Consider the following 27,046-nt stretch of genomic DNA (forward strand, 5'->3'; position numbering starts at 1 on the left):
TTTTCCAACATGGGCAATGTCAGTGCTATGATCTGTAAACAGCTGATCCTTGTTTTTTGTGGATTCTGTATTTGTAAATTCACCTACTCACTAAATTTATTTGCAACTCCAAAATCAACATCCATGGTGCTTCTGTGGTCATTTTCACACATTTTTAGGGCAGTGAAAAATCTGAGTCGCCTCCCACGCACACATTCCTAGATGAAATCAGTGTGACACTCAGCTTTCTCATCTTAGCTCTCACACTGTAAACAGGTGTTCTTTTCATAGTCTACATAGCGCCTTGTTTTTCACATTTTGCACTGCTTTTTTTTTTTTTTAAAGATATATTTATCAGAGAGAGTGCGCATGAGCACACAGAGGCAAAGGGAGAGGGAGAAGGAGGCTCCTCACTGAGCAGGGAGCCCAGTGTGGGGCTCTCTCCCGGGACCCCAGGATCATGACCTGAGCTGAAGGCAGACACTTCATTGACTGAGCCACCCAAGTACCCCAGGTTTTTGCACTTTTGTTGGTGATTTCTCCATTTATAATGTGAAGTGCTGTCTCGAGTTCCTAAGTGCAAGAAGGCCGGAGTGTGCCCTAGGGAGAAAATACATATATTAGGTAAGTATGTGCCTGAATTTTGGTGCTATTGGCTGTGAGTTCAAAGTTAAAAACTCAATAAAATATATTAACTAAGGTATCCTTGGTATCTTTAAACACAAACACACTTAAGAGTGTGTTTTGATAGGTTGATAAAAATGTGACTGGAGACAGAAATCTAATCTTGTATTTCCTCCAAGAGCAATGGTTTGTTTTTTTGGTTTTTGAAAGGCTTTATTTATTCATGAGAGACACAGAGAGAGAGAGAGAGAGGCAGAGACACAGGCAGAAGGAGAAGCAGGCTCCATGCAGGGAGCCCGATGCAAGACTCCATCCCAAGACACCAGGATAATGCCCCGCGCCGAAGGCAGACACTCAACCGCTGAGCCACCAGACACCCCAGAGCAATGGTTTAATATTCACCAATTCAGCATTCACAGCAGCAATTTTATAGAATATAACTACCACAAATACCAAGAATCAACTAATTCCTATGTTCTCTGTATTCTTAAATATCTCAGCTTAAAACAATTGAGGGTGTGATTGGCAGGAAACATTGCACCATATTTTAATCCATTACAGTCACGATTTTTTTGATGTTCAAATTGTCCCTTCTTTGGACAATGGGAGGCCCCTACAAGTTGCCTGTATTATTTGATGTGACCCCATTAATCTTCAAAGCTTCCTTGTTTCCTGGCCACAACAAAATGTCCCAGGCTCGTCTGGTATATTTCTTCCCCCAAACCTGGAATGAATCATTTTTTCAAGTAGCCTGGTTCCTCTTAGCCTGGAAGAAAGCTAATGGAAAGGGGTGAAATGTGGAGGAGAGAGGACCACCACTTCCCAAGGACCCAGTGCTGGGCCACTGCATCAGTACTCCGAAGTTGGAAGCTTCCTGACAACCAGTGGGGGCAGTAGAGGTCTCTTGCTCTCACAGCCCATTGCCTCCATCAGTAACATTCTTCCCTGTGTATCTTCCCAGCTAGGGCTGGCTCATGTTACTCAACTCTGAAAAGACGAAGTTCTAGGTTGGCATAAAAGAAAAGCTACTCCCTGCCAGTGTGGAATGAGAGGGAAGAAACAGAACTATAGGAAGACCCAGGCTGTGTGCAGTGAGCCCTCTGTTCCCAGGGCTAAGGTCCCAGTCACTGGCTATGGGGCTTTTTCTCCCAGGGATTTTTATCTTTCCTGAACCCAGCTCTGCAGGAGATCTGCTTGTAATCTGATTTAGAGTGTACTCTTTTGGCAGGCAGTTTAGAGAGAAGTGTGATCACTGGGCTAGCCACAAAGGGGACATCCTGCAGAGTGGTAAGAAAACTAAATTTAGAACCAAACAGACCTGGTCTGGACCCTGGCTGACTTTGCCACTAACAAGTCACATAAATTGAATGTTTAAAAGTTTAGATTAGGGGTACCTTGGTGGTACAGTTGTTTGGGCGTCAGACTCTTGGTTTTGGCCCAGGTGTAATCTCAGGGTCGTGGAATCAAGTCCCACATGGGGGACTGCTTAAAAGACTCTCTCCCTCTCCTGCTGCTCCTTCCCCCTCAAGTAAATAAATAAATCTTTTTTTTTTAAAGTTTAAATTAATAAATACCCTTAAGATGCCTGGGTGACTCAATCAGTTAAGCATTTGACTCTTGATCTCAGCTCAGGTCATGATCTCAAGGTTGTGAGTTCAAGCCCCACGTTGGGCTCCGTGCTGGGAGTGGAGCTTACTTAAACAAAAACCCTTAAGAGAGTGAAAAAGACAACTCATTAAGTGGGAGAAGATATTTGTAACACCTCTAATCAATAAGCAATCAATATCCAAAGATGCCTACAATTCAAGTTAAAAAAGACAAACTCAAAAGAAAAATGAGCAAAAGACAGGTATTTTGTGGACAGCAAATAACAAAAGATCCAGAAATACATAAATGTATGAAAGACATTCTGCCTATAATGGACATAGTGATATTGTCATCATGTAGCTGTTCTGAGCTAGCACCCTTAAAGTCCGAGCTCAAAGAAAGGTAGCGATTACTGTGACCAGAGACAGCAAAGGACAAGTGCATAACACAGTGATGAAGTGCACAGTCTTTAAAGCCAGACAAGCTTGACTGGAATCCAGACTCCACTTCTTAACCAGGTGACCTCGGGCAGGTTACTGACTATTTTCACTTCTCAGTTTCCTTATCTGTGAAAAGAATATGAAAATCCTTACTTTCATAAAGTTGTTGTAAGGATTAAATGATATGTTATAAATGACATACTGAGCACAATGAGTCAACAAATAATGATCATGGTAAGTCAAAGACAAAATGAGGTACCCCACTGAGAGACAGCCAGCCCTCTTTCGAGTCCATAGTCTTAATGGTGCCATAGTAGTAAGGGGTGGGAGAGGCAAATTCTGGTGAAAGGGAAAATTCAATAATTAGGACTGCCTCTCCTTATATTCCACAAGACAGCAGCTTCTCCTGAGTGTCATGATAGGGATAGAGCTCTAAACATTACAGCAAAAAAGCTGAAATAGCTCAGCAGTAAAATGCTGCAAATGGGAGGGGCAGGGACAGAAATAGCCAAGGAATGTATGAAAAGATGCATTTCCCTGATTATGAATGAGGCAGAGCATCTTTTCAACATTCATGTATCTTTTTTTTCATTCATGTGTTCCTTGACCATTTGTTGTTATCCCACTGTCCATGAAACACCTGTCTTTTCCAGTTTTTTCTATTGAGTTTGTCTTGTTCAACTTGAATTGTAGGCATGTTTGGATACTGATTGTTTATTGGCTAGATGTGCTATGAATATTTTCTTGGGGTGCCTGGGTGGCTCAGTCAGTTAATCATCTGCCTCAGGTCAGGTCATGAACTCAGGGTCCTGAGATTGAGCCCCACATTAGGCTTCCTGCCCAGCGGAGAGTCTGCTTCTCCCTCTGCCCCTCCTGCTTGTGCATTCTCTCTCTTTCTCAAATAAATAAATAAATAAAATCTTTTAAATTTTTTCTCCTATTTTGTGGCTTGCCTTTTCACTCTTTTAAGGGTTTTCTTAGTTTAAAAATTCTTAATTAAAAGCCCTTAATTAAAAGCTCTAAGTTAATGCTTAATTTATTTTTTTTCTTTCTAGCTAGTGTTTTTTATGTTATGTTAAGAAAGTTTTTCCTAGGACACCTGGGTGACTCCATCAGTTAAGCTTCCAACCCTTGACTTTGGCTCAGGTCATGATCTCAGGATCATGCAATTGTGCTCCACACTGGGCTCTGCTCTAGGTGTGGAGCCTGCTTAAGATTCTCTCTCTCTTTCTGCCCCGCCTCCGTCTAAAAAATTTTACAAAGTATTTTTTTTTCTTTCTACTGGTTCAGAAGTTATAGACTATTTCTGTTTTTTCAGTGGTTGCCCTAAATGATTAACATACATTTCATCTTGACAAAACCTGAAATTGATCAATAGCTTTATTTTCCTTATAAATAAAAGAGTATGGGACCATAAGGGACTTTGACTCCAAGCACTCCTCTCCCAACTAATCTGCTATTGTTGCTCATGATTTTAGTTCTATATTGATTTTTCAAACAACAAATAGAAAATATCATAATTTTTAAAAGTCAATAGTTTGACTTTACACACGTTTACCAATTTCTTTTTTTTACTGTTCCTTCTTGAGTCTTGGACTTTTCCTTCTAGAATAATTTTGCTTTTTCCTAAAGGACCTTGTTTAGAAATTTCTTTAGAAACTTAGGTCTATTTGTTGTAAGCATTCTCAATTTTTATTTGTACAAAATTTGCTCTCATTCATGAAATAGTCTTCCTGGGTAATCAGTCACAGGTTGATTCTCATTAATATCTTCTGGCTTCCATTTTTGTTGAAATCAGCAGTCATTCTAATTGGTGTCCCTTAAAAGACCATCTGCCTTTTCTTTCTGACTGCTTTTTAAAAGATTTTATTTATTTATTTTTTAATGAGAGACACACAGAGAGAGGCAGAGACACAGGAAGAGGGAGAAGCAGGCTCCCCACAGGAAGCTTGATGTGGGACTCAATCCCAGTACCTCAGGATCTCGCCCTGAGGACCTGAGTGGAAGACGGATGCTCAGCCACTTAGCCACCCAGGCCACCCCTCTGACTGCTTTTAAGATCTCTCTATCTATGGTATTCTGAAATATCACTATGATTTGTCTCAACATATGTTTCTGTACATCTTTCCTGCTTAAAATTCAGTGGGATTCCTGAATCTGAAGATTGGAGTCATTGATTGATCCTAGAAAATGTCTTAGAATATTAGTTCTTTTCATATTTTCTATTATCTTCCTCTGGAACTCCAATTAGATATATGCTGAACTTATTAGCTCTATCCGACATGTATCTTAACCTTTTTTCTCTTTCTTTTTTTTAAATTTCCCATCTCTTTGATTCCCTGTGTGAATTCTTCTGATTTCTTCTGATCTCCCTCTAGTTCACCAATGCTCACTTCAACATCACCTAATCCATTATTAAATTATTTAATTTCAATATGTGAAACTTAATTGGATTCTGGTTCCCAAAAAAGCAGTTATAGGGGCATCTGGGTGGCTCAGTCAGTTAGCGCCTGCCTTCAGTTCAGGTCATGATTTTGGGGTCCTGGGATCAAGCCTGTGTGTGGCTTCCTGCAAATTGGGAAGTCTGCTCTCCCTCTCCCTCTGCCCCTCCCCCCACTTCCACTCATGCTCTCTCACTTTCTCTTTCTCTAAAATAAATAAAATATTTTTAAAATATTTTTTAACTCAACTATTTAACATATAGTGTATTATTAGTTTAATTTATTTTTAAATTTTTTTATTGAAGTTCAATTTGCCAACATATAGCATATCACCCAGTGCTCACTGCTGTCAAGTGCCCCCCTCAGTGCCCATCACCCAGTCACCCCAACCCCCTGCTCACCTCCCCTTCCACTACCCATTGTTCGTTTCTCAGAGTTAGGTATCTCTCATGTTCTGTCACCCTCACTGATAATTTCACTCATTTTCTCTCCTTTCCACTTAATTCCCTTTCCTATTTTTTATATTCCCCAAATGAATGAGACCATATAATGTTTATCCTTCTCCGACTGACTTACTTCACTCAGCATAATGCCCTCCGGTTCCATCCACGTCAAAGCAAATGGTGGGTATTTGTCGTTTCTAATGGCTGAGGAATATTCCATTGTATACACAGACCACATCTTCTTTATCCATTCATCTTTCAATGGATGAATTTTCCAGGTTCCTTCCTTCCTTTTGGCTATTTTGGACATTGCTGCCATAAACATTGGGTTGCAGGTGTTCCGGCACTTCACTGCATCTGTATCTTTGGGGTAAATCCCCAGTAGTGCAGTTGCTGGGTCATAGGGTAGCTCTATATTTTAACTCTTTGAGTAACCTCCACACAGTTTACCAGAGTGGCTGCACCAGTTCACATTCCCACCAACAGTGCAAGAGGGTTCCCCTTTCTCCACATCCTCTCCAACATTTGTTGTTTCCTGTCTTCTTAATTTTCCCCATTCTCACTGGTGTGAGGTGGTATCTCACTGTGGTATTGATTTGTATTTCCCTGATGGCAAGGGATGCAGAGAATTTTCTCATGTGCTTGTTGGCCATGTCTATGTCTTCCTCTGTGAAACTTCTGTTCATGTCTTTTGCCGATTTCATGACTGGATTGTTTGTTTCTTTGCTGTTGAGTTTAATAAGTTATTTATAGATCTTGGATGCTAGCCCTTTATCTGATAGGTCATTTGCAAATATCTGAGTCAGGGTGAGGGTGGCATCAAGTGAGCAAGGTAGAGCTGGGCTCAGAAGACGGCTCTGCAAAGGCCAGGGAGCAAATGGCTGGAGCCACATATGCCACGGAGGGGCACAGGTGACACAGACGCCCCACTATGCTGGCCTGGTCCCAGGCTCAGTCACCTCTGTGACCTGGCTGGCTCCTCTCCAAAACCCATCCTTCCTGGGCCTTGCGCTGGAGGAGGAGAACAGGGGCCAGATGTCCTGAGGGCTGGGGTCTGATGGCCTCTTTCCAGGGATTGAGGTTTGAGATTTCAGCTCCCCACCTCATCCCTTATGCTTTGGGGTCCTCCTGGGTTCTGAACTCACCAGAACTCTCCATCTTCAGTGACCTGGTGCTGCAGACGCGCCTTCTCAGCTTTGTCCACAAAGCTCCAGTCCTTCCAACTGGAGAGAAAATGGAGGAATTATGGAAGGAAGAAGGGGAGGCCTGATGTAGGTCGGGACAGGGGAAATATGAAAAAGTTGAAAGAGAAGCCCACCTCCAAGTTGTAGCAAGCACAAAGCATTGAAGTGGAAATCTGATTCGATCCCCTCAGTGTAAAACCCAAGAATGCCTTCCCACCATCCACAGGAGGAAGGCCTTAAGTGGGTTTGTAAGGGCTCAATCCCTCTCTGGCTGATCTTTTTTTTTTTATATCGTTCCTCATACTTTAAAGGTTAAGAGTTGAATTCCCTTTAGTTTATTTTTTTTATTTTTATTTATTTATGATAGTCACAGAGAGAGAGAGAGAGAGAGAGAGAGAGAGAGAGAGGCAGAGACATAGGCAGAGGAAGAAGCAGGCTCCATGCACCGGGAGCCCGATGTGGGATTCGATCCCGGGTCTCCAGGATCGCGCCCTGGGCCAAAGGCAGGCGCTAAACCGCTGCACCACCCAGGGATCCCTACCTTTAGTTTAGATTTTATTTCTTAAAGTAGGCTTCATGCTTAAATTTACAACTCTGTAATTAAGACCCTCGCAGAGATGAAGAGTCAGGCATCTAACCAACTGAGCCCCCAACTCTGACCCCGGCGGCCCTCCGGATCCCATGAAATAATACCAGTACTAGCTGTGTAGCGTTGGGCATGTCACTTAACCTCTCAGCGTCTGTTTTCCCAACTGCAGAAGGAGAATGAGTATCATCATCTATTTATAGGGCTGCAATGAGCAATGAATGAAATAACACATGCAAAACTTTTAGACCAGCGCCTGCCATCTCATAAGTAGCTGTTTGAGTTACTAAGGAAAACACCAAGCATGTAAACATTTCTCTTCTCCTGCCACCCCAGGAAATTGCCTCGCTTTGTGTTTCTAAAGGCTGGCTGGTTTTCCACACTCTCCTCAAGAGGGAGGAAATAAAGTACATTTGGGGTTCAGATACACTGGAGAATAAAGCTAAACTGGATCGTCCCTGGCAAAGTAAGAGATTGAGGAAGGGCTTGGGGTCACGGAATGCTTGAAGGGAAATGGAGGTTCCGGAGAGCAGAAGGAGGGACCCGGTGCGGGGAGGGTGGTCTCCTTGAATGACACAGAGATGAGCCCCATCAGCAGCCCCTGTGATGGAGGCATTGGCCGGATGTAGGTTAAGGCTGGACACCAAACTATGGTTCTGGAGAACACAGTGAGGGTCCCTGTGGGTGGCCTGGGCCAGCAGACAATCGATGTGCCCCAAAGACCTTCCTTGAGCAGACAGCCTGTGTCACGTGCTGCTCTCTTGGGCAACCTTTCTCCACTCTTCCCATCCCACCCAAACTAGGTGACCTTTACAATAGCATTTATCTTCATTATTAGTTATTGTTGTTGTTCTTCTTCCCAGTAGGAATTTGAAGTCTACAGGAGCATGGCCTGTGTCTCTCTGTTCATTTTTTAAATTTAAATTCAATTAATCAACACATAATACATCATTAGTGTCAGTTGTAGTTTTCAATAATTTATCAGTTGCAACACCCAGTGTTCATTACATCATGTGCCCTCCTTAATGCCCATCACCCAGTTACCCCATTCCCCCACTGCTCACTCCTCCAGCAACCCTCAGTTTATTTCCTATGATAAAGAGACACTTATGGTTTGTCTCCCTCTCTATTTTGTCTTTATTTTTTCCTCTCTTCCTCTATGATTCTCTGTTTTGTTTAATAAATTCCACATAAGAGTGAGATCATATTATAATTGTCTTTCTCTAATTGACATATTTCACTTAGCATAATACCTTCTAATTCCATTCATATTGTTGCAAATGGTAAGATTTCTTTTTTTTTTTTTTTTTTTTTTGATGAGTGGTATTCCATACCATATCTTTATTCATTCGTCTGTCGATGGACATCTGGGTTTTTTCCATGGTTTGCATATTGTGGACATTGCTGCTACAAGCATTGGGGTACAGATCCCCCTTCGGATCACTACCTTTGTATCTTTGGGACAAATCCTTTGTAATGCAATTGCTGAGTCGTAGGGTAGCTCTATTTTCAACTTTTTGAGGAACCTCCCTGTTTTCTAGAGTGGCTGTACCAACTTGCATTCCCATCAACAGTGTAAGAGGGTCCCCCTTTCTCTGCATCCTTGCCAACATCTATTGTTTCCTGAGTTGTGTAGCTTTGCGCAGTGGCAGTATCGTAGCCTATGAGGTTTATCCGAGGCGCGATTATTGCTAATTGTTTCCTGAGTTGTTAATTTTAGCCATTCTGACTGATGTGAGGTGGTTTCTCGTTGTGGTTTTGATTTGTATTTCCCTGATGCCAAGTGATGTTGAACATTTTTTCATGTGTCTGTTGGCCTTCTGTATGTCTTCTTTGGAGAAATATCAGTTCATGTCTTCTGCCCATTTCTTGATTTGATGATTTGTTTTTGGGTGTTGAGTTTGATAAGTTCTTTATAGGTTTTGGGTACTAGTCCTTTATCTGATAAGACATTTACAAATATCTTCTCCCATTCTGTTGGTTGTCTTTTGGTTTTGTCGACTGTTTCCTTTGCTGTGCAGAAGCTTTTATCTTGATGAAATTCATTTTTGCCTTTGTTTCCCTTGCCTTTGGAGACATGTCTAGCAAGAAGTTGCTGCAGCCAAGGTCATAGAGGTTGCTGCCTGTGTTTTCCTCTAGGACTTTGATAGATCCCTGTCTCACAGTTAGGTCTTTCATACTTTTTAGTCTACTTTTGTGTATGGTGTAAGGAAATGGTCCAGTTTTATTCTTCTGCACGTGGCTGTCCAATTTTACCAACACTGTTGAAGAGTCTATCTACCATTGGATATTCTTTCCTGCTTTGTCAAAGAGTAGTTGACCTAGAGTGAAGGATCCATTTCTGGGTTCTCTATTCTGTTCCATTGATCTATGTATCTGTTTTTGTGCCAATACCATACTGTTTTAATGATTACAGTTTTGTAATGCAGCTTAAAGTCTGGGATTTATTTGGCAATAAATAAAATCATTTTTAAAAGAGCAGCTATAAAAGACATCTGGGGAATAACCGAAGAAATTAGCATATGGATATAGATCTTGGAAAATAGTTAATTTTCTTTTTTTTTAAGATTTATTTATTTATTATTTATGATAGACAGAGAGAGAGAGAGAGAGAGAGAGGCAGAGACACAGGCAGAGGAATAAGCAGGCTCCATGCCGGGAGCCCGGTGTGGGACTCCATCCCGGGACTCCAGGATCGCGCCCCGGGCCAAAGGCAGGCGCTAAACCGCTGAGCCACCCAGGGATCCCCAATAGTTAATTTTCTTAGTGATAATGGCATTATAGTCAGTAGGAATGTGCTCTTGTTCTTAGCAGATGCCTGCTGTATCCTAAGTATACTTGCAAATATTTAGGTGTGAAGTGTCATGATACTGGCAACATTCTTTCAAAGGGTTTAGAAAAAAAAGAAAGAAGAAGAAAGAAAGAAAGAAAGAAAAGAAAGAAAGAGTTCTATATATACATGTACAGATAGATATAACAAAGATGACAAAATGTTAACAATTGTTGAATCTAGATGTAAGCTATATGAATGTGCATTCTGTAAATTTTTCTCAGGGCACCTGGGTGGCTCAGGGATTGAGTGTCTGCCTTTGGCTTGAGTCTTGATCCCGGGATCCTGCAATCGAGTTTCACATCAGGCTCCCCGCAGGAAGCCTGCTTCTCCTTCTGCCTATGTCTCTGCCTCTCTGTGTGTCTCTCACGAATAAGTAAATAAAATCTTTAAAAAAACCCTTTTCCCTAAGTATGAAAATTTTCATAATATAAATATATAATATAAATAATACAATATAAAGTAGAAAACTATGAGAGTAGAAATTTAAATTTTTAGAATAAATTTTTAATAGCAGGATGAAAATATAAAATCAATGAAATCTAGAATGTAGAACAAAAATAAGAAAATACAATAAAATTAGAGGAAGTTTAACATATGATTTTTAGAAGTTTCAAAAAAAGAAAGAAAGGAAAAGAAGGAAGGAAATAATTGAAAGGGAGAAAAATATCAAAGAAATAATATAATAATATTCCAGAACTGAGGGCAAAAGTCTATATTGAAAGAAGTGCTCAGCACAAAGAATTAAAAAAATAAACTCATACTAAGGCACATAAATGTGGCTTTTGGAAGTGGGGGCAAGAGGAATAAGAGGGAAGGGTAGAAAACCCTACAAGATTTCAGGGGGAAAAGATAGGTCACATACAAAGGAATGTTCATCAAAATTATACCATACTTCTCAACAACACCAGATGCAAGAAGCAATGAAATCATAACTTAAAAATTCTGAAGGAAAATGCTTTTCAACTTAAAATACCTAGCCAAATTCTTAATCATGTGCAAAAGTAGAAAACAGAATTAGCTGGACAAGGACTCAGGTGATTTACCACCCAAGCACCCTTTCTTAGGAAGCTGCAAGTTGTTTGCCAATACAGTCAAGGAGCAAACCAAAGAAGAGTTAAGATCTGGGAAATGGAATTCTGCCCAGAAAGGCACAGTCCATCCCAAGTCACCACTCCTAACCTGGAGGATGGCCAGTCCAGTCTGTATGGGAGAACAAGGCTGCAGAGAAAGGCCTTTGGGGGTAGAGCAACAGAACCACTACGTTATCTGATGAGTTTAAGTTTTTGGAAAAACTCCTACTGAGGAAAAACATTGATAGATTCCTAGAAAATCAGAAAATTATAAAGAATAAGAGAAAATAAGCATTTATACAGAAAGGAAATGTAATATAGCTTAGCACTTAGCTAAGAAGTGAACAATAGGGATCCCTGGGTGGCGCAGCGGTTTGGCGCCTGCCTTTGGCCCAGGGTGCGATCCTGGAGACCCGGGATCGAATCCCACGTCGGGCTCCCAGTGCATGGAGCCTGCTTCTCCCTCTGCCTATGTCTCTGCCTCTCTCTCTCTCTCTCTCTGTGACTATCATAAATAAATAAAAATTAAAAAAAAAAAAAAAGAAGTGAACAATAGTCACCTAATCATACTCATGTAAATACTGAATTTTAATTTTTCCAAAATTTATGACATAACTATTTGGGGAAGATGGTCGGCAAAGCATGATGTGAAAAGTCTAAATCTCATTTGCCAAAAGGAACTCTGCTGATACTTTCTAAAAATGATAAATCAGAGTTGCGTGAGTGGCTCTATCAGTTGAGCCTCTGACTCTTGGTTTTCAGTTGGGTAATGATCTCAGGGTCCTGAAATCAAGGCTCACATCAGGCCCTGCACTCAGCATGGAGTCTTCTTGGGACTCTCCCTTGCTCTCCCTCGACCCTTCTCCACTGTGCTCTCACTGACTCTCAAATAAAGAAATCTTAAAAAAAAAAAAAAAAAAAAAGATAAAAGAGAGATGATGATGAAAGCCTAGACTCTCAGAAAATAATAATAATAAATTAAAAAGTAATAATATAAGGATATTATTTAGAAATATTGAGGTGAATACCAGAAGAAATTGCTAAAAGAATTAAAAGTGGGGACATCTGGGTGGCTCAGGTAGTTAAGCATCTGACTCTTGATTTCAGTTCAGGGTCGTGAGATCAAGCCCCAGGTCAGGCTCTGCACTGGGCACAGAGTCTGCTTAAGATTCCCTCCTTCTCCCTCTGCCCTGCCCCCAATCTCTCTCTCTAAATTAATTAATTAATTAAATCTTTAAAAAATAATTAAAAGTGGCTGTCTCTGTAGATGTATTTGCAGGGCAAGAGACTGCTATTTGTCTATGTAACTTTCATATTGTTTGATTTTTTAAAAAACTTTGTTCATGGGTAAATGTAACAAAAATATACTTATCTCTTATAAGAACTTATCTCAAAAATTATATTGAGCTATTATGGTACTCTGCAATGCTAATGTCATGGATTCAAACCCTAGTGGACATAAGAATCGCCTGGGATGCTTCTTCAAACTGAAGAGTTCCAGACCCCTTCCAAAAATATTTGAATCCTTAGGTCTAGGATGAATCCTGGGAATCTGCATTTTAAATGGGCATCCCAGGTGATTGTGATGCAAGTCTTCCAAAGACCACACTTGGAGGAGCCTCTAATAGATGCAGGCCGGGAAGAGTCAGTGCCTGGAAAGAAGCACTATCCCCCTAGTGGGCAGGCTGCCAGGCCCAAGGGTCCACCTGCATCAGCCCTCAGCTCTCACATCCGAGTTGCCCATCGAAGTGTGGTGAGACTTTGAAAGTGCTGGGCTTTCTTGTGAATGTAATTCTGACACATATTTATCCTTCCCTCTCCGCCCACATTCTCTGCCCCAAAGGTCCTAAGTTTGTATCTGTGGTTGTCTGTCTGTTGCCACAGGGCCTACTCTAACAGGGGCTTGCATTTGAGGTCGATTTACCCACCCTCCACAGATTAGAGTCCCTGAATGGCCAGTCAAGGTCTTTGGGGGGGTTGGGGCAGGAACATCAGGAGAATGAAGGCTTCATTAACCTCAGACAATGGCTTGGAGCAGATTCCTTCTATGCATTCAGCAGCCTGTATAGGATTAGTGTATACAGCATGTTTCGAAGGCCCCATGCTATATCCCATTGGCCGCCAGTGTCAAAGGCATGAATGCCTTTTGCTGAGGCAGGGTAAGCCTCTCGGGAACTATATTTTTTCTTTTTAAAGAAAGAATCCCAGCAAGGCTGATGGAAGTACCCTAAAGGTCTACACGCCATTGTGGACTGTCCTGGGGCTGTCCCTGGCTCTCTCGCTCCCCTTGCTGGCTCCCTCTCTGACTGGCATGGTGTTGCCCCTTGACCGTGGGCTCAGGGGCCTCTAGCCAAAGCTGCTGACTCTGACCACGGCCTCTCTCTGGGCTGTGTTCATTTGCATCGCGCTGCTGAGGGTGGAGGAGCTATATAGGCTCCGGCCCATTCACGAGAGGATTAGGCCTGACTGAGGGCGCAGCGGGAGGGAGGCCGCAGTGAAGGCCCAGCTTCACTCCCCGAGCGGTCACCATGCCCTACCTGCTGCCAGGATTCTTCTGTGACCGCGTGATTCGGGAGAGGGACAGGAGAAATGGAGAGGGCACCGTCACACAGCCCCTCAAGTTTGAGGGGCAGGATTTTGTTGTTCTCCGACGACGGTGTCTAGCTCAGAAGTGCCTCTTTGAAGACCGTGTGTTTCCAGCAGGTGTTCAGGCCCTGGGCTCCCATGAGCTGAGCCAGAAAACCAAGATGAAGGCCATCACGTGGAAAAGGCCAAAGGTAGGGATGGGAGGGACGGGGCTTCTGGAGGCAGTGGTTGGGGACAGGAGGTCAAGTGGTTCAGAGCCTGAAGCCATGACCCGAGCAAGTGGTCTACCCCTTGTGCCCATGTGCCTCCAGGAGTACCTTTCTGCTTGCTCCTGAAAGGAGCTATTCTTTTCTATTCCTGAACTAGAGGTTATTATAACCCACTAGAGATCTCTGAGCTGTAAATATTTTTGAGAGAGCTAATGTGCTGGCTGGGATCCATAGTAAGATGGTAAAGCATAATTGATGATCAAGTCTACTTGGAAGGTGGTGAACAGTTAAGAAACAGGAGGCTGTGGGTGGCTGGAGACACCGTGTGAACCGTCCTCCTCAGGCTGGTTCATCAGGGACGTGCCGCTTCCATTTAAACAGAAAGGTCTGGGCCGACCAGCCAGACTTCTTGTGATGCAATGTGGTACATCCACATTTAGGATTGTGTGTTTTCTTGGAGAACTGACTCCTTTATAATTATGTGATGCGAATCTTTAATATTCTCTATTATGCAGTCTTCCTTGTCTGAAATTAGTACAACTACTCCAGCTTTCCTTTGATCAGTGTTAGCATAGTATATCCTCTAGCTACCCCAGCCTTTATGTTTAAAGTGAATTTCTTGTAGATGACATACAGTCGGGTCTCTTTTTTTATCTGAGCTCACAATCTCTATCTTTTAATTGGTATATTTAGACCGTTCACGTTTAAGTGATTAAGATATAGCTGGATTCCTATCTACTGTGTTTATAACTGTTTTCTATTTGTTGCCATTGTTCTTTGCTTCTCTTCTCTCCTCTTTTCTGCCTTTTCTAGTAATTTAATATTTTATATGATTCCATTTTATCTCCTTTCTTAAGTGTATCAATTATATTTACTTTAATGTTAATGGTTATGCTCCAGTTTCCAACATATGTTTACAACTAATCTAATTCCACTTTCAAATTACTATGCCATTATTTATGTAGTTTAAAACTTTAAAATAGAAAATGCTCAGTAACTCCCTGCCTTCCCTTGATTCATTTCACCTGTGCATATGCTATCATTACTCAACACTTTGTTATTATTATTACCTTAAATAAAGTTTTCTTTTAGATTAATAAGAAAAATATGTTTTATTCTACCTTCATTTATTCCTTCTCTGATGCTCTTCTTTTCTTTATGTAGGTCCAGGTTTCTGACCTCTATCATTTTGCTTCTCCCTGAAGCACTTCTTTTAACATTTCTTGCAAGGCAAGTCTGTTGGCAATGAATTCTCTCTGGTTTTATTTGTCTGAGAAAGTCTTTCTTTCTCCTTCAGTTTTGAAAGACAACCGCTTGCATATAGAATTTGAGTTTTGTGGGTTTTTCTTTCATCATTTAAATATTTCAATCCAGGGGCACCCAGGTGGCTCAGTTGGGGTAAACATGCTATTCTTGATCTCAGCTCAGGTCTTTTTTTTTTTTTTTTTTTTTTGAAGATTTTATTTATTTATTCATGAGAAGCAAAGAGAGAGGCAGAATAGGCAGAGGGAGAAGTAGGCTCCATGCAGGGAGCCCAATGCAGGACTCCAGGATCATGACCTGAGCCGAAGACAGACACTCACCCACTGAGCCACCCAGGAGCCCCTCAGCTTAGGTCTTGATCTCGGATCATGAATTCAAGCCCCAGAGTGGAGCCTACTTACTTACTTCCTTAATTATTTCAATCCAGTCTTTCCTGCTTGCATGGCTTCCAAAGAGAAGTTTGCTGTAATTATTTTCTTTGCTCCTCTATAGAAAAGGTATTTTTCCCCTCTTGGCTTCTTTCAAGATTTTTCTCTCTTTGGTTATCTGCAGTATGCATATGATAGGCCTAAGTGTAGTTTTGTGTTGTTGTATTCTTTTTTTCTTTTTTTAAGATTTATTTATTTATAATAGACATAGAGAGAGAGAGAGAGAGGCAGAGACACAGGAGGAGGGAGAAGCAGGCTCCATGCCGGGAGCCCGACGGGGGACTCGATCCCGGGACTCCAGGATCACGCCCTGGGCCAAAGGCAGGCGCCAAACCACTGAGCCACCCAGGGATCCCCTGTGTTGTTGTATTCTATTGGTACTTATGTGGTTTTATGTTCTTTGAGCTTCCTGGATCTGTGGTTTGGTATCTGTCATTAATTTTGGAAAGTTCTTTTTTTTTTTTTTTAAGATTTTATTTATTTATTCATGAGCGACACAAAGAGAGGGAGAGACATAGGCAGAGGGAGGAGAAGCAGGCTCCATGCAGGAGCCCGATATGGGACTTGATCTGGGAACTCTGGGATCACATCCTGAGTCGAAGGCAGACGCTCAACCTCTGAGCCACCCAGGTGTCCCAATTTTTGAAAGTTCTTGGCCATTATTACTTCAACTATTTCTTCTGCTCTGCTGTCTATTTTCCTCTGGTATTCCAATTATGCATATGTTACACTTTTGAAATTACCCCACAGTTCTGGGATGTTCTGCTCTGGCATTTTGGTTTGAGGTTTTTTGTTTTTTGTTTTTTGTTTTTTTCATTATTTTTTCCCTTTGCATTTCACTTTGGGAAGTTCCTCTTGTCCGGCCTTCTGTCTCACTGCTTTTTCCCATTGTCTTTACCCAGTTTATGGATGGGCCTGTCAAATATATGTTATAGTGTTTTTATTCATGTCATTTTCTTTTGATTCTTTCTTAGTGTTTCCATCTCCCTGCTTATATTACCCATCTTTTCTTGCACATTATATCCTTTTTCCATTAGACTCCTTGATGCATTCATCATAGTTATTAATATTCCTGACTGATAATTTTGACAACTGTGTCATATCTGAACCTAGTTGTGATGCTTGCTTGCTTTCCAGACTTTTTTTTATTTTTTATTTTTTATTTTGCCTTTTGGGTTCCTTTGTAATTTTTTGCTGAAAGCCAGACATGTTGTTTTGGGTAATGAGAACGCAGATGGATAAGCCTTTGGCATGAGGATTTATGTTAGGCTCACTAGGAGTTGTGCGGTGTTTAATGCTGCCTATAGCCAGATATCAGAGGCTTCAAATTCCTCTGGTATTTTTGTTTTGCCCCTCTCCCCACCCTCCTCTTGCCTTTGGGCTTTCCTAAATATTCCCCCTAAGTGTTTGTACCTTGAAGCTCTTTAGCTGTAAGTGGCTGTTATAACACTGAAGCCCTGTTGACAGAGTGTTAAGGTGGGAAGGGAAGCATTCCATAATCTCATGATTTAATCTTTGTCTTTAATGGGCCTATGTAACCTTTATACACATTTCCCTATTGGTATAGCATTTTTTTCCCTTCTTAGGTGAGAAAGGAAGGCTGGAGGGGGTTTGAGAGGGTATAACGACCTTCTCCCAACTTAGTTAAGACTCTAGAAAAGCTTTTCTAGAGGTGGATCTTTCTTAGATCTTCACCATGAGAATTTGGTGGGATATTTGGAGGTAAAAACCATGAAAGTATGGGTGGGGGAGGATTGTCCCAAACCTTTGGCCTCCAGAAGTTTCTTATCCTCATGCTAGTCTACACTCAACCTCTAGAAATTCATCAAAATTACAGGTAAGTGTGATCACACCACTTCATGGCTTCAGCAGCTTCTGCTCTAGATAAGTACATCTCAGCTGTAACTTTCTAGTTTCACTTGTGTCCATATTTCAGGGTGGTAGATTGCCCTGCAACCTCAGTTCTCTGATGGGTCTGAGCAAAGACACTGATTTTCAATTTGTTCAGCTTTTTCTTGTGGTAAGGACAAGTGTGATGACTTTCAAGCTCTTTACATGTTGGAACTGAACCAGAGGTCCTCCACAGATATCTAAGTTAACCCATCCTTTTTTTTTTAATAAAGATTTTATTTATTTATTCATGAGAGACACAGAGAGAGAGGCAGAGACATAGGCAGAGGGAGAAGCAGGCTCCCTTTGGGGAGCCCGATGCGGGACTCAGTCCCAGGATCATGGGATCACAACCTGAGCCAAAGGCAGATGCTCAACCACTGAGCCACTGAGACGTCCCTTAGCCCACCCTTTTAAGTGTATGTTTTTGTTTATTTTATAATTCGCAGTATATGTTAAGAGAATCAAGATACACATATATAATTTAAAACCAATAAGAATACTTACATAGTGTTGCCTGTTCAAAGTATTTTACTGATGGAGGTAAACAATAAAATAAAAGTTTGGAGTCACTATACAAACCACAGTACCTAGGAACTGAGGAAATGGTCATCTGTTGCTCATTGCTAGGACTCCTTCATTGACAGATCCAGTCTCCAGGCTAAATTATAACCAAAGGCAGAGCTAGAAATCTTAGATCCCCAAGCTAAAATGACAGAGCTGGGACCATTTACCCTTTGTTCATATCAGGCAACATAAATAGGCCTCAAACACTCTAGAGGATATTTACACAGTATTTTTAAGTAAGAAGAGAGGGAGAAGTAGGTGGTAAGGAGGGGGTAACTAGGCAAATCAGAGCTTGTTTATTTAACCTTCATCAAGCTTGGTAACTGACCTCACCAAACAGATATCTTTTGTGAGGACAGTCTCTAGGCTGTGGGTTTCCTGGAGGACAGGCAGGGATGGTTTCCCATTTTTATTGTACTCTAAATTCCCCCAGCCCTGTACATACTTGGGGGCTCAATTAATGTTTGGTGAAAGTAGCTGAGGTGGTGTTAAGGGTAAATGTGGTATATTGGGGAATATGCTACTGTAAAAAATGTAACTCCATTCCAATATCTAGACCTCCAAACAGATGGATAAGATATCAGAATAGTTGCTTCTGCCTTTCCAAGTAGCCAGCCCTGGAATTGGTGGGCAATGGGAGGATGAAGAGTGTTTCGCAACGTGTAGTCCCAAGGAGAGGAAGCTATACCTGTAACAACTAAAAAATGTAGCTAAAAGTCTGGTATTTGAGTCACTATATAATATTATAATATATTCCTTATAATAGGGACAGAACATCCACTAGTCAAGAGTCTCAGATGACAAGAAACAGAGACCCAACTCAAACTAGCTTAAACCAAAAAAAAAAAAAAAAAAAAAAAAAAGCCCATATAATTTGAATGTTCAAGGGTGATGTTGGATTTAGACACACCTAAATCCAGCCCTCAAACTACATCATCAAGCCATAGTCCCTAATAGTATGTATCTATAGATTTATCTGTCATCTGTTTATCTGTCATCACCTCCTTCTTCTGCCCCCCATCCCCATCTGTTTCCTCTGAGTTGGCTTTATAACCAAGCAGCTAACTTTGCAAGCTGCCACTGGTAGCTTCAGGCTAACATTCTACCAGTTTAGCAACTATAGCAGAATAATGTACAGTTGACCCTTGTTTAAACTACATGGGTCCACTTATAAATGGATTTTTAAAATATAAATCCAGTATAGCACTCTAAATGTATTTTCTCTCCCTGATGATCTTCTTAATAATATTTTCTTCCTTCTAGCTTATGTTATTGTAAGAACATAGTATAGAATACATATAACATACAAAATATGTGTTAATCAACTGTTTAGGTTATAGGTAAGGCTTCCTGGCAATTAAGCATTTACAGTAAGCTACTGTAATTAAGCTTTTAGTTAACAGTAGGCTACTGGTAATTAAGCTTTTAGGGAATCAAAAGTTATATGTGGATTTTTTTTAAAATTTGGATTCCACTTTTTTTTTTTTTTAAGATTTTATTTATTCATGAGAGACACATGCACACACATTGAGAGGCAGAGACACAGGCAGAGGGAGAAGCAGGCTCCATGCAGGGAGCCCAACATGGGACGTGATCCCGGGTCTCCAGAATCAGGCCCTGGGCTGAAGGCGGCGCTAAACCGCTGAGCCACCTGAGCCCCCCGGAGTGCCCTATATGTGGATTTTTTATTGTGCAGAGGTAGATGTCTCCAATCCCAGTGTAGATCAAGGGTCAACGATATTTTTTATCTCAATAGTTACAATGAAAGCCGCTGTCTCATTGGCACACATTTGGTCATGTGCCCATCCCTGAGCCCCTACTATATGTCTAGAGGTGGGTGAAAGGGGAAGCTCGCCAGAAGGACGTGCACTGACAGTGCAGTTGTTCTCCAGTGAAAAGGTGAGGTATAATCCTAGGAGAAGTGGGTATTCTCCAAGGACACAAAATACTGGGGACACCAAGAAACATGTCCGCTATACCTTACGTGGCTTCTTTTTAAGAAGAAGTCTTGGGGTGTCTGGGTGGCTCAATCGGTTAAGCATCTGCCTTCAGCTCAGGTCACGATCCCAGGGTCCTGGGATCCAGCCCCCAGTGTGTGGGGCTCCCTGCTCAGTGGGGAGTCTGCTTGTCCCTCTCTCACTGCCCCTGCCTACCCCCACAGCTTGTGTTCACATGCTCATGTGCACGCATGTGCTTTCTCAAATAAATATTTTTTTTTAAAAGAGGAAGAAGTCTTGCCTGGAATAATAAGTTTTACCTTTTCTTCATGGGAAAAATCACCATCTGGGGGTACTTGGTAGGCTCAGTTGGTAAGGCATATATGACTCTTGATCTTGGGGTCATGGGCTAAATCTCCATATTGAGTGAGGAGCCTAATTTAAAAATAATAATAAAACCTTTAAAAACAACCCACAACAACACAATCTGAATGTTGATGTTCTCTTTATTACCAGATTGTTAATGCTTCTAGTTTGGGAGGGGGCTTTTTTTGGTGGGGGGTTGTTTATTTGTTTTTATTTTATTTTACTTTATTTTTATTTTTTTATTTTTATTTATTCATGATAGACATAGAGAGAGAGAGAGGCAGAGACATAGGCAGAGGGAGAAGCAGGCTCCATGCTAGGAGCCCAACGCGGGACTCGATCCTGGGTATCCAGGATCGCACCCTGGGCCTCCAGGATCGCACCCTGGGCCAAAGGCGGCGCCAAACCACTGAGCCACCCAGGGATCCCCTGTTTGTTTTTAATGCCAAGTAATAGGAAATATTTTCTTAGACAAAAAGTAAACCATGAGTTATATTTATATATCCAATTCAATTCTAACATTACAGGGTTGTTACTTAAATTATTTGATTTTACAATCTTACATATTTTCTTTTATGGTAAAAAACACACCTTGGTACTTAATGGCATTAATATAAGTTCTTATTTATCATATAACATATATGTAAAAGTTTTGAAATAATAACATTATTATTATTTCTTACGATTCATATTTCCTTATGGTTTGGGTTTTCAACTTTAAGCTATACCCCAAAAGAAATAAAAGTCAAAATGTTATATATTAAGTCACTTGAAATAATTCTTTTTATGTGTGTAGTCATGCCACCAACTTAATACACAATCAGGCTTCAATTGTTTTCAGCTTCAATTTGTTTTCAGCTTTTACAGGCTGCTTTTTAAAATTGTCTTTCCTTTAATTTTGGCTTTTTAAAAATTTTTTTAAAGATTTATTTATTTATTTATGATAGACATAGAGGGGGGGGGGGGAGAGGCAGAGGGAGAAGTAGGCTCCATGCAAGGAACCTGATGCAGGACTCGATCCCGGGACTCCAGGATCGCGCCCTGGGCCAAAGGCAGGCGCTAAACTGCCTGGGAGCCACCCAGGGATCCCCTAAAAACAATTTTTTTAAGTGGGGCTCCATGCTCAACATGGATGGGCCTTGAACTCACAACCCTGCGATCAAGAGTAGCATACTCTATGTACTGAGCCAGTCAGGCACCACTTGGTTTTTAATTATGTACAAATTTACTTGGTTCCTAAATCACACCTATTTTCAGTTATATTCAGGTTTCTTTCTTCCATCTCTTTTCCCGCCACCTTATTCTCTCCTTTCCCCGAGAGGTAATAACCTTTTTAAGAATTCTTGTTTTAAGAATCCTTCTGTTGCATGAAGAATTTCAGACAGGAGGTGCCTGTAGTGTGGTCTAAGCAAGACATTCTACCAAGTAGGAGGGAGAGATACTGAGTTGTGATGGGGGCCGGTGTGGGGAGAGAGAGACAGAAGCACACACAAAGGAGTGGTAGAGAGAGAGAGAGGGTTGTGTCACAGGGATAGCAAGGCTTCTTCAAGCTCTGAAGAATGGTGCTAAAATCAAAACAAAGGATCTACAGTTATTTCAAAATTGTATTAAGTTAAAAAACAAAGAAAAAAAAAAAAAAGCCTAAGACCTAGAAAGGAAAACAAGAGCACCCTCTATTGGCCTCTGTTGGGCTGCACAGAAACTGTGGTAGCTGATTGAACTGCTGGAGCCAGTGGTATTGGATTAGACGGAGTAAGGAAATATGTCGTCGGGGCACCTTGATCTCAGGTCTTGATCTCAGGGTGGTGAGTTCAAGCTCTACACAGGGCTCCAGGCTGGGAGTGAAGACCATTAAAAAAAACAAAAAAAAAAAAAAAAAAAAAAAACCGCTCAGTGGTTGAGCGTCTGCCTTTGGCTTAGGTTGTGATCCCAGGATCAAGTGATCAAGTGCTGCATTGGGTTCTCTGTGGGGAGTCTGCTTCTCCCTCGGCCTGTGTCCCTGCCTCTCTCTGTGTGTCTCTCATGAATAAGTAAATGAAATCTTTAAAAAAAAAAAAAGTACCCTCAGCCTGCAAAACCCACACCAAATTTACTCTCTGCTTTTCCCAGCTCTCAAGTCCTACAGACCCTGGGATATATACTGACTCTAAATATCTGTAGTTACCACATCTTGGCAAGAAAGATCTTTATTTTCCTTCCTACACCTATTTTCCTGGCATAGAAAGAAAAAAAATAACTATGTTTTCTGTTGTCCCTTGTCAAATCTGTGACAGTAATGACACTGCCCTAGCTCTTGAGGTATATCCTTACTCAGTGTGTCAGTGTGCAGGAACAGTGTAGAACAACAGGAAAAGAAGCCATGTTTCTGGCTTCTACCGCTTACTCTCTGTGTGTCCTTGGGCAAGTTCCTTAACCTCTCTGAGCCATGGTTTCCTAATCTGAAAAATAAAAATGATAGTATGCAATTCATGGGCTGTTTCTAGAAGCTTGACTGAGTAGTGTATACAACACTCCTGATATGGGATGTCAATACAACATTACATTATGAGCCTCAATAAACTATAGCTCTTACTTCTGTCATTACTTCCTTTCTGTTTACAGGAAATTTGTGAGAATCCCCGATTTATCATTGGTGGCGCCAACAGAACTGATATCTGTCAAGGAGATCTAGGTAGGCGAGTCCCCTGGGGTCGTATCCAGCCAAACAATCAAGGGGTGATTAAAAGGTGTGGTCCCTTTATAAGAAGTAAAGGGACAATAATCTGTTTTTGCTTTTAATGAATTTTTGGGAGGAGGTTCTTATAACATGACTTCATGCTCATGTATCTTTGTGCTGGTGATGGCTTCATTTAATTTCTGTTTCTCCTACATCTCTCATTAGTTCTTTGTCTCATGTCACGAGAGATATGGGTCATTTCACAGCATCTTCCCTAGAGTCTCCAGGACACTTGTACACCACACTCTGCAAGATAAAAACCCTGCTTTTAACGGCACACATTCCAAGCTCTGAAACTCTGCATACCAAGCCTGTCCCTTGAATGTATATTGACTCTATATGCCCACGAAAAGTGCACTTGTAGCTCAAAGTGTTGTTTAAAGCACCGCAGCATAGCTCCATATGTCTTTCAACAGACATGACTTAAAACTTGAGAGAAAAGAGCACCTGGACCAAATGAAATGAATCTGGCTTATTTGGCCCCAGAAAGAGAATCTGAGGAGGTTTTTGATAGCTGTGCCTCTGTACTCAGGGAAAGGCTGCCTGCAGAGCCCCCGGCAAGCTAATAATCTGGACCTTCTAACAGATAGTGTTTCAAAGGAAAGGCTTGCTTCTTCCGGGAGGACAGGGTGAGGAGAAGGGCTGCTGTCAGCCCTGCAGCTCCCCTCTGGGGTCTCAAGGAGACCATCACATCCACACAGCAAACCAAAGGCCTTGCAGAACTTAACCCATCCTCCTTAGGGGGCAGATCTATGTGACCAGGCATGTCTCTCGGGCATCCTCTCTCTCTCTCTCTTTCTCCCTCTCTCTCTCTTTCTCTCTCCCTCTCTCTCTCACACACACACAGCAAAATGGCTACATACCATACTCTACCAGAAATGAAATTCAAGGAATAAGAAAATATCCCCATCTCATTCCATTGTGAGTAATGTCTAAGCACCCCTATAAACTGGTTGCAGGCAGCTGCCTAACTGGCTTTCCTTCCAATATAAATGGGCTTGGCCCATGGCTCTCAGATGCTCAAGCTCCACTGAGGGGGCAATGCACTCACCTTGCCAAGGTACCAGCAGAGCAGATTTCATAGAGGTGTCAGGAAGAAGGACCCAATTTGGACGGACTGCTCCATCTTTCTTGAGGACCAAAAAGGAAGTGAGCTTATATTACAGATAGAGGAATTGCCTATGGCCTTCAGGAAAACCAGTCAGAAGGGATTAAGTAGCCTGATCGAACTGTCAAGGGACTACCAGCGAATTGCTCCAGGTTGACACCTCTGTAAAGTCAGATCTGGAAGTGGGACAGTGACCGCTCAGTGAACTCGTTGTGCAGACAAGAAGAGTCAGCTGGGACTGGATCTTTTCTTCCCTGGAAGTAATCTACGCCATGTACTTGCCTGCAGGTGACTGCTGGTTTCTTGCAGCCATTGCCTGCCTGACCCTGAACGAGCGCCTGCTTTTCCGAGTTATACCCCATGATCAGAGTTTCACCGAAAACTATGCGGGGATCTTCCACTTCCAGGTGAGATAACTGGAGTGTAGTTAAAAGGGCCAGCTGCTGTCTACCCACCACCGGTCTCTTGGTCTGGACTTCCCAGCAGCTTCAGGAAAGGTTCCACCCACCCTCCCAGCCTTGACCCCTTAAGGCCTGAGGCCTGTTAGGAAGCGGTTGTTTATCTCTGCCCCCTAAGCCTGTCCCCCTGACCCCCGCCCCTTCGCCCCTTCCGCTATGCCCCGGAAAGACATCCTGTTTGCTGGCCTGAATGGATCTATTTTTGCCTCTCCAGCTGGCTGGCTGCTGTGTTATTACTCACAGCCCTTCTCAAGTAGGTCCCTGAGATATTAGCACTGCAAATTCCAAGGGTCCTCTAGTTCATAAAGGAAACACCCTGCGTAACTATGGCACCTTTTCTAGGCCCTGGAAGGAAAGTCTGGTCAACCCAGAGACCCGGCTTCTGGTTCCGCCCATAGGTGACTCTTTTGTTTCCAGAATCAATTAAACCATTGGAAATTTTGATCCAAATTGTCCTGTCAGAGAGCCAAATCCTGGTGCTGGCTCAGAACTGAAGTGAGTTCTACATGTGGGGATCTCGCAGATGCTGGGGTTCTGAGGCATCAATCTGTTTCTAGCCCTGGAAGCTCCTAATGTCCTGGAATTGACCCAAACCTTGACTTGACTCACCTGCTGATCTTGAACCTCAGGACTGAAGGCCTCAGAATAGGTCTTCTGTTCTGGTTCAGATTCAGTCCTGCTGCCCTCTGAGCATGGATAAGGCAGCCAGGTCTTCATTTTTGTTTCTTTCCTGAGCCATCAAGCTGCTACTTTCCCCTCTGATGTTTAAAGGGTCTTGTGCCTATAGGGATAGATAGATAGATAGATAGATAGATAGATAGATAGATAGACAGATCAGATAGATTTTCACCCTCTTTTCAATAAGAGAGAAAAATGTCATTAGAAAGAAATTAAACCATATTTGGCCTTCTTCAGTTAAAACTGATTTGTTCAAAAGAGAACAACATCCAGGGGCACCTGGGTGCCTTAGTTGGTTAAGCATCTGACTCTTTGTTTCAGCTCAGGTCATGATTGTAGCAGGGTCATGGGATGGAGCCCCCACATTGGGCTATGTGCTCAGCATGGAGTCTGCTTCAGATTCTCTCCCACTCCCTCCAGCTTGTGTTCTATCTTAAATAAATAAATAATTTCATATAAAAATAAATATAAGAACAAGATCCAGAACTGAAATTATTAGACAATGCTCCTGTTACAGCCAGAGTATATTATGGGGGCACTTCCCTCTTCCCTGTCAATCTTTCTTCTTCAGCAGCAATTTCTACTTTGTCATCAAGAAATTTTTAAATCAATACATCACCTTCACCTAGACCAGTAGTTCTCAACTCTGGCTGCACATTAGAATCAGCTAAAACACCTAAAATACAATACGTAGAGCCCACTCCAGACCTTCTGAGCAGGAGACTGAAAATCTCAAGTCCTCAGGTATGCATGGAGCATGTACCATGCCCGGGACTGCGTTGGACTGTGTGGAAGAGATAAAGCGGTCTGTAACTCACTTTCTGCCCCCAAGGAACTCACAGTCCAACTAGAGAAAGATACACCCCAAACCTAAAAAAGTATGAATAAGCGCCAAGGTGCAGAATATCAGAAATGGACTGCCTTGGGGTCAAAGAGACTTCTAAGGAATATAGAGTAGGGACACATTTCTTAAAGGTAATCTGATGATGTGACTCTGTCCCTGATGTTTCTGTGCAGTTCTGGCGCTATGGAGATTGGGTGGATGTGGTTATTGATGACTGCCTGCCAACTTACAACAATCAATTGGTTTTCACCAAATCCAACCACCGCAATGAATTCTGGAGTGCTCTGCTGGAGAAAGCTTATGCTAAGTAAGGCAACACTTTAGGATGTGAGGGAAGGCAAAAGGTGGTGGACTACAAAATCCAGCTGAACTCTTGTTACAAGAAAAGGCATTTTTGTGTGCATGCATGTATGCATGTGTGCCTGTGCACATGCATGTGTGTGTGTGTGTGTTCAACTGACCCAAAGTTGGAGAGGATTGGGTCCAGGCAACGAAGGCTTTAATTAAAACACTATATCTAAAAAATAAATAAATAAATAAATAAAAAATAAAACACTATATCTAAGGGTAGAATGAAGACATGTTTAGAAAATCTTTGGATTTAGCTTATCATAGTGAGCACTTTAATTCTGCCTTCAGAATTAAAGGTTGGTATTGCAAGTCTTGGATCCGAGCATTGTATCTCTGAAGCTCACATCCCAGGGTCTTGCTTGACTCAACCTCATGATCTTGCAGTATATTAATAAAATCATGTTATCTCTCAACTTGGAAGCTGCACCACAGCTACTAATAATGGCTTTAATGGAACC

General features: G+C 41.9%; 1 protein-coding gene, 1 long non-coding RNA gene and 1 pseudogene across 7 annotated transcripts in view; 2 read left to right on the top strand and 1 right to left on the bottom strand.

Annotated features, from left to right (window-relative positions):
* CAPN3 (calpain 3) overlaps nucleotides 1–27,046 on the top strand; it is a 55,000-nt gene that overhangs the window by 6,396 nt on the left and 21,558 nt on the right. For all 6 annotated transcript variants that reach the window (XR_012022575.1, XM_072808694.1, XM_072808695.1 and 3 more), the window contains exons 2-4: nucleotides 23,035–23,104; nucleotides 24,546–24,664; nucleotides 26,411–26,544. Coding sequence is in view for 5 of the 6 variants with exons in the window: in XM_072808694.1 (XP_072664795.1) it covers nucleotides 23,035–23,104; nucleotides 24,546–24,664; nucleotides 26,411–26,544 (323 nt within the window). In the remaining variant the exon portion in view is untranslated. The remainder of the gene's footprint in view (nucleotides 1–23,034; nucleotides 23,105–24,545; nucleotides 24,665–26,410; nucleotides 26,545–27,046) is intronic.
* On the top strand, nucleotides 8,919–8,983 carry LOC140623407 (U4 spliceosomal RNA; annotated as a pseudogene).
* LOC140622922 (uncharacterized) lies at nucleotides 23,195–24,699 on the bottom strand. The gene is made up of 2 exons (XR_012022579.1): nucleotides 24,201–24,699; nucleotides 23,195–23,395 (listed from the first exon to the last, which is right to left on the bottom strand). It is a non-coding gene; the product is annotated as an uncharacterized lncRNA (long non-coding RNA).

This window comes from Canis lupus, chromosome 32, assembly GCF_048164855.1.
Source record: "Canis lupus baileyi chromosome 32, mCanLup2.hap1, whole genome shotgun sequence".
NCBI lineage: Eukaryota > Metazoa > Chordata > Mammalia > Carnivora > Canidae > Canis > Canis lupus.